General features: G+C 36.0%; 1 protein-coding gene across 1 annotated transcript in view; it reads left to right on the top strand.

Moving 5' to 3' along the window:
* LOC110107632 (villin-2) overlaps window positions 1–5,464 on the top strand; it is a 23,144-nt gene extending 17,680 nt beyond the window's left edge. Inside the window, exons 5-12 of the mRNA XM_020837928.1 lie at window positions 1,048–1,195; window positions 1,319–1,329; window positions 1,418–1,558; window positions 1,644–1,769; window positions 2,449–2,514; window positions 3,636–3,900; window positions 4,670–4,884; window positions 4,986–5,464. Coding sequence (XP_020693587.1) covers window positions 1,048–1,195; window positions 1,319–1,329; window positions 1,418–1,558; window positions 1,644–1,769; window positions 2,449–2,514; window positions 3,636–3,900; window positions 4,670–4,884; window positions 4,986–5,099 — 1,086 coding nt within the window. The 3' untranslated portion in view covers window positions 5,100–5,464. The remainder of the gene's footprint in view (window positions 1–1,047; window positions 1,196–1,318; window positions 1,330–1,417; window positions 1,559–1,643; window positions 1,770–2,448; window positions 2,515–3,635; window positions 3,901–4,669; window positions 4,885–4,985) is intronic.
* The last annotated feature ends 749 nt before the right edge of the window (window positions 5,465–6,213 follow it).

Below are 6,213 nucleotides of genomic sequence, written 5' to 3'. Positions count from 1 at the left end.
GGTTGAAATGTCCGACCCGTTTGCAAAAACGGGTCGGGTTGACCCGTTTAGATCCGGGTCGGGTCGGGTTCGACCCGAACCCGACGGGTTGACCCGAATTGACACCCCTAGTTCCGCCCTTGCCTGAAAGAGAATTATCCTCTAATGCCAGCTAAAGATGACTTGCTCATGCGATCTACAAGCTACATGATTCCTTCCAAACTTTGCTGGGAGAGTGGTTCGTTTGCTGCTGGGCTCTAATCTTACTTTTCCAATAGTCTCTAGTGCGCACACTTTTTGGCCTTTACATATATTGGATAAATTGAAGGTTGATAATTCAGTCAATGTTATGGCATAGAAGCAAAGAATATCTTCTGCTTAAATTTCCAAGAAAGCCATTCAACAAATGAGGCAACTGATTTAGGAACTCCCATACTTCGTGAGGTACCTGGAAGTTCTGCATTGCAGCTAGGGACAATTACACTGTAATGTATTTTTAATTCCATTACATGCGTGCTGGTAATTATGCCCGCGAATATCAATCCCTTATCCTTTGGATTGCAAAAAGTATTTGAAACAGCAGGTTTAGGTTATGTTATTTATTATCTATGGGAAGATTTTGAAAAGTCTTCAAGTTATGTAAGGCTCTTTTGCTAAAAAAAAAAAAAAAAAAAAATGTAAGGCTCTTTTGCTATGCACAGAAACTTTAGGTTAGGACAGAAATTGTGTCAACCTTCCTGCTGACATGAGATAGTTTACTTGTACCCTAGTATCCTGTTGAAGTATCTTCACCTTTTCCTTCATCTATCTCACTACCTTTTCCCTTTATTAGATCCTTTCTTCACTTCCTACGTCAGCCTCATTGCACCTTTTAATGTCATCAGTAATGTGCTTTGTCTGTTTGATACAATTTTGTAATAGTGTGAAGTGATCATTCAATTATCCAATGTGTTGGATATGATGATTGTCTTGCAAACAACTTGGAGGAGAAGATAGTTTAGAACTTTTATTATGAACCTTTCTCTCATTTTTGTTTTTAATATCTTATCGATCTGACTATCCTTGTAGCCTGGGGCTGGATTTAAACATGCAAAGGAGGGAACAGAGAGCTCTGCTTTTTGGTTCACTCTTGGAGGAAAACAAAGTTTCTCCAGCAATAAAGTTACAACAGATATTGTCAGAGATCCCCATTTGTACACGTTCTCCTTCAACAAGGGTAAGATTCTCTCTTAGTAATATTTATTTTATCTGCCTACTTGAAAAAAATTATAACATCTCTTATTTTTTCCTTGTATCTAATGGCTTCATCTTCTTTCATGCCGGTGTGATGGTCCTCCAGAAAAATTAGAGGTTTACTTCATCTTCTTATATTTATTTAGTTCCATGTGAATTCTATTCATTTCGTTAATCTTTAGTTCTTTCTCTTTTCCTCTTGCAGGTCTCTGAAGTTTTCAACTTTGTGCAAGATGATCTGCTAAGTGAGGATATGTTGATACTTGATACTCATTCTGAGGTTTTTATTTGGATTGGTCAGTGTGTAGAAACAAAGGACAAACAAAAGGCATTTGACATAGGCCAGGTTATGATCTTAAGTTACATATTTTTGATGCCATATCATAGTGTTATTTTTTGTATGATATTTATTTAATTTGTATTTTATTCAGAAATACATAGAGCTTGCAATGTGCTTAGAAGGTCTAGCTTCAGATGTGCCCCTTTACAAAGTCACGGAGGGTAATGAGCCCTGCTTCTTTACGGCATATTTCTCCTGGGATAGCGCTAAGGCTGCTGTATGTTCTGTGAACCATAATCTTGTCTTTGTTATGCTTGGGAGATTCCCTTACAATTTCATTTTGATCTAAGTAATTAGCTGGTTTTCTTCTCATAAGTTGGTCCAGTAAGGAGTGGGCATTATTTTCTTTTATTCAAATTATTCTTGTATACTAAAGCATTGTTAATGAAAAACTGAAGTAGAGTAAATTAAATTTGTGCTGTGGAGGGGGCTGAGAACATTTGGGAATGTTCATAATTGGAGTGGGGGATTAGGCCTTTCTTTAGTTGATAACATGAATATTAAATACTTGTTTTCTAGTTGGACTTAATTTAATGGGCTTTTGGGAGTTTCCTTTAAGATCCACTTTGTTACGATACATTGTAGAACAATCACCTCAAAGGCTTTTTTATTCCTCAGGCATGACCTCAAATCAATCATAAAATTTATTTTTTGCCTCTCAGTTTCTGCAAACCATGAGATTTTTCAACAAGAAATTCTCACAGAAGCACTGTTTAAAACATGTGATCACCCTTGCATTATAGGGATGGGAAGAGATCAATGATGCTTCTTAGCTTTGTTTTATGGAAAAACTTTCATTTAATTCTTTTCAAGTTGATTTTGTGCCACGCTATTTACTTTCCCATGCTTAGGATATGTTCGTAATAAATTATTAATCTTTTTCTAATACGAAATAGGCCCATGGGAATTCTTTTGAGAAGAAACTTGCAATCTTGTTCGGGACAATTTTTCACGCTTCAGAGGTAAGTTTTCTTCCAGAAAACTGATTTTATTGATGAAGTTCTGCAATTTATTGGAAAAGTGGTGCATAACGTCACCATTTTTCATCAACCAAGACGAATTAATTAAGGGAGACTAAGTACCAAAGTTTGAGGATGGACATTACTAACTAATTGGCTATATCCTCAATTATTATGTGTAAAGATGTCCTTTAAATAATATTAAAACTTAAAAATTCTATTTTAGGTGCTTTTTAGCATGTAATTCCAAAGTTTTATAAAATGAAATTGTTGAATCACATTCAGAGAGTTATTTCATTTAAGGTTTCAAAATTTATATGGGAGCTATTCATCAATCATCATTTTAGTTTTTATTTATTTATTTATTTATTTTTTTATTGTAGACGCCAGTCTATTTGGGTCATGGTGTTTTCGTGCTATGATGTTATGAAAATTGATATGTCAAAAGCAAATATAACTGCTTGTTATCAAAGCTGACATGAGCAAAAACTATTAATAATGCTTCAATTTTCCTAGGTCCTGCATATCCTAGAGTTGTCGTGCAAATATAGTAATATTGAAAATAACTTTGCATTTTGTGATCCACTAGTTCATGATTTATTATTCTGTGTGGAGTCCGGAGGGCGTTTGGAGACCAATAAAATTGTGCCACGTCACCCCAAAAATGTAATGTGCTCGGTACCCGCCCTCGGTACCGCTCGGTACCAAGCGCTTAACCTGACTGGAGAACCGTCCGGTGTCCACACAGAATAAAAGCTGTTCACACCCAGCATTTTGTTTTCCACTAGTTCACCCATTAATCAAAATTAGTAAGAACTTTGGGGACTGACAAGAAACGTTTTTTTTATTCGGTGAGAATATCAATAGTCAACATTTACGAGTTTACAAAATTGACTTTAAAAGCAGACAAAATACCATATTTGCATTCTTTATGAAGTAATTGGGATTTGCAAATATTCTAAATTTTCTTATTTGTTGAGCTTGTTAATGCTCTGTGCACCAAGTGCTGGGATTTTGACTTTAAAATTCAGATCCTGTACTGAAAATTACGTGATTTCCCTTTTCATTTCTTGCGCATGTGGCTGACTAGTGCGTAGGATTTAACCCTTTTTTAATTGCTCTAGTCTAAGGATAAATCAAACAATGCAAGTCAAAGTGGACCCACTCAGAGGGCATCAGCTTTAGCAGCACTCTCTTCTGCATTTAATCCTCATTCCCAATCAAAGCCTACCAACCCAATTCCAGCCCGTTCAACTAAGGGTAGTTCTCAAAGAGCAGCTGCAGTTGCTGCCTTGTCTTCTGTTCTAACAGCTGAACAAAAGAAAGCACAAGTTGAAGGATCTGCTCGCCGATTTGGCAGAAATTCACCCCCTGATTCAAATGCTACTGGTAAAGTTGTCATTATTTATTACTGGATGTTTTTCTGGTTTCTACAATGTCATTTTGTTGTTTTATAATGTGTATGCATAATGTAGATTGCTGAATCTTGCGTTTGTTGTATGTTGAACCTCTTCAGATCATTATTAAAAATTTTCTAGGAATTTATTGCTTCTCAGAAAGAGAAACATCCTTGCAATTGTAAAGGATCTTTCTTTAGATGCCATTACAGAAATAGTCACTTTATATGCATTATTTATTACTGGCTCTTTTCTAAGCTTCTCTTGAAATCAAAGAGATTGCATATCCATGGCAAAGAGTTTTCATTCATCTTAACGTAAGATACTAATCCTAAGGAGCTATGTTTATAGATTAGGGCCCTTAATAGCAAAAGCCCAAAATAATCTTAATTATAGGACTGAAGATGTTCGAATAATCATGAAAGAAAAATGTGCCCAAGTTGAACTTCTCTATCAAGTAGCCATCTAATTGCTTAGTTTTCTTGCAAATGTATATGCTTCGTTGCCTTCCACACAATATTATCTTGGGCTCTTGCTGCCCTGCAACCCAAGAAGATATTTGTTTCATAGATGCGAATTGCTTCTTTGAATTGATTAGTTTTAAGTTATTTTCTAATACACTGCTCATCTTAGCCTGTTGTTTGAGAGCTTAGGCTTCGAACTAAGAGTTTTTGAGTTCAAGTCTTTGTGTATGTGTTGTGTGTTTGAGTTTGCCTTAAATGGCCTAAATGTCCCTAAAAAAGATTATTTTCTAATTATAGGATCATTCAAGGAAGAGACAGCAAGCTCTGTGGTATGGGATCCTGCGGAAGACTCGGCAGAAAATGCTGATGTATCACAGAGCAATGATGTGAATTCAGAGGAGAACCAGGACACCGTCGTAGGAGAAAATGCTGATGAAAACACGTATAGTTACGAACGACTGAAAGCCAAATCCAGGAAGCCGGTTACTGGAATCGACTACAAACAGAGAGAGGTGCGTTACTTTATGCGTCGGGACGCCTAGTATATGTTTCCTTTGTGATATTCAAAGTGAATAAATCAGTCAATTTTGATATCCTTTTGAACAATTTACAGGCTTATCTATCTGATGAGGAATTCCAAACTGTTTTTGGGATGACAAAACAAGCATTCTATCAACAGCCAAAGTGGAAGCAGGACATGCAAAAAAGAAAGTTTGATCTCTTTTGATCCCAAGTATTTCAACCATATTTTCTACTACTCGTTTAAGTTTATATATTTCTTGTTCTTCCTTGCTGCATCTGTTGTGTCTCTTGCTGTTTGTTGATTGCTTCTGCTAGTTTGCTGGAGTGATTTTCGCAGCTTTACATGCATTCTTTCATTTGTAAATGAGCATTCAAGCTTGGTTGCTCAGGGTTCTGGGCTTGCCTGCTTTGTTCTTGTAAAGGTTCCCTATGTATATTTTGGGTGTTGCATATGGGCTACCTGTTGTTGAATGTAGGCATATACATATTGTGTGCCACATCTAACTATACATTGTAATATTGCTTAAATTATTGCTAGTTATCTGCCTCTCAAGGTTGATGTATGATCAAGTAGTTGTAGTTCTGATCTGTAACTTTGGACTCTTGACACTAATTCCTCTCTCTGTTGGCCATAAATGTGATAGCATTCTTGTAAGAAACATCTTGTCTGAGACTTCGTTTGGGACAACTTTTTTAGAAGCAGCCAAACTTTTTAGAAGCAGCTTCTAGTATTAGAAAGTTATTTTTAGGAGGAAAAAAGCTGTTCCAAACGAAGCCTGAATCTAAAGAACTTAAGCTAACATTTGGTGATATATTTGTGATGAGAAATGCTTTCAACACTAACAATTTTTTTTTTTGCAGTAAATATTAGATAGTCATGCAGAATGTGTGCTGATTTTGTTTCATGCAATAAGTGTTTATCATATGTGGTTTACTGCTTAACTTATATTTTATAATGAAAAGATGCTCCTTGAAGTCTATCTAACATCCAAAATGCCATCTTTTATGGCATATGTTGAATTGATTTTTGTGCAAGAATTATTTAGACTTGGGTTTGAGATTTTATGTAGGTGCATGCCTCTGTAGTCATTAGACACTGAGAAACTACAATTGATTTGGCTTGGACCTCATTTGTGGAAGGGTGTACTCTCTAGTAATAGGCAAATTATTAGGTCCGATCACCGGACTTATTTCTAGGTCTGGACATCCACTAAAAATTTGTCATGTGGGCTATACTTTGAAATTTGTCATGTGGACTGCGCTTTGACTCTAAAAAGCGAAAGTAAAACGCAATTAGAACGCACCTAAAGCACAGTCAA

The sequence above is a fragment of the Dendrobium catenatum genome, unplaced genomic scaffold, assembly GCF_001605985.2.
Source record: "Dendrobium catenatum unplaced genomic scaffold, ASM160598v2 fragScaff_scaffold_706, whole genome shotgun sequence".
Classification (NCBI taxonomy): Eukaryota; Viridiplantae; Streptophyta; class Magnoliopsida; order Asparagales; family Orchidaceae; genus Dendrobium; species Dendrobium catenatum.
The sequence above is the reverse complement of the archived record's forward strand: the minus strand, read 5'-3'. Positions and strand labels throughout refer to the sequence as shown.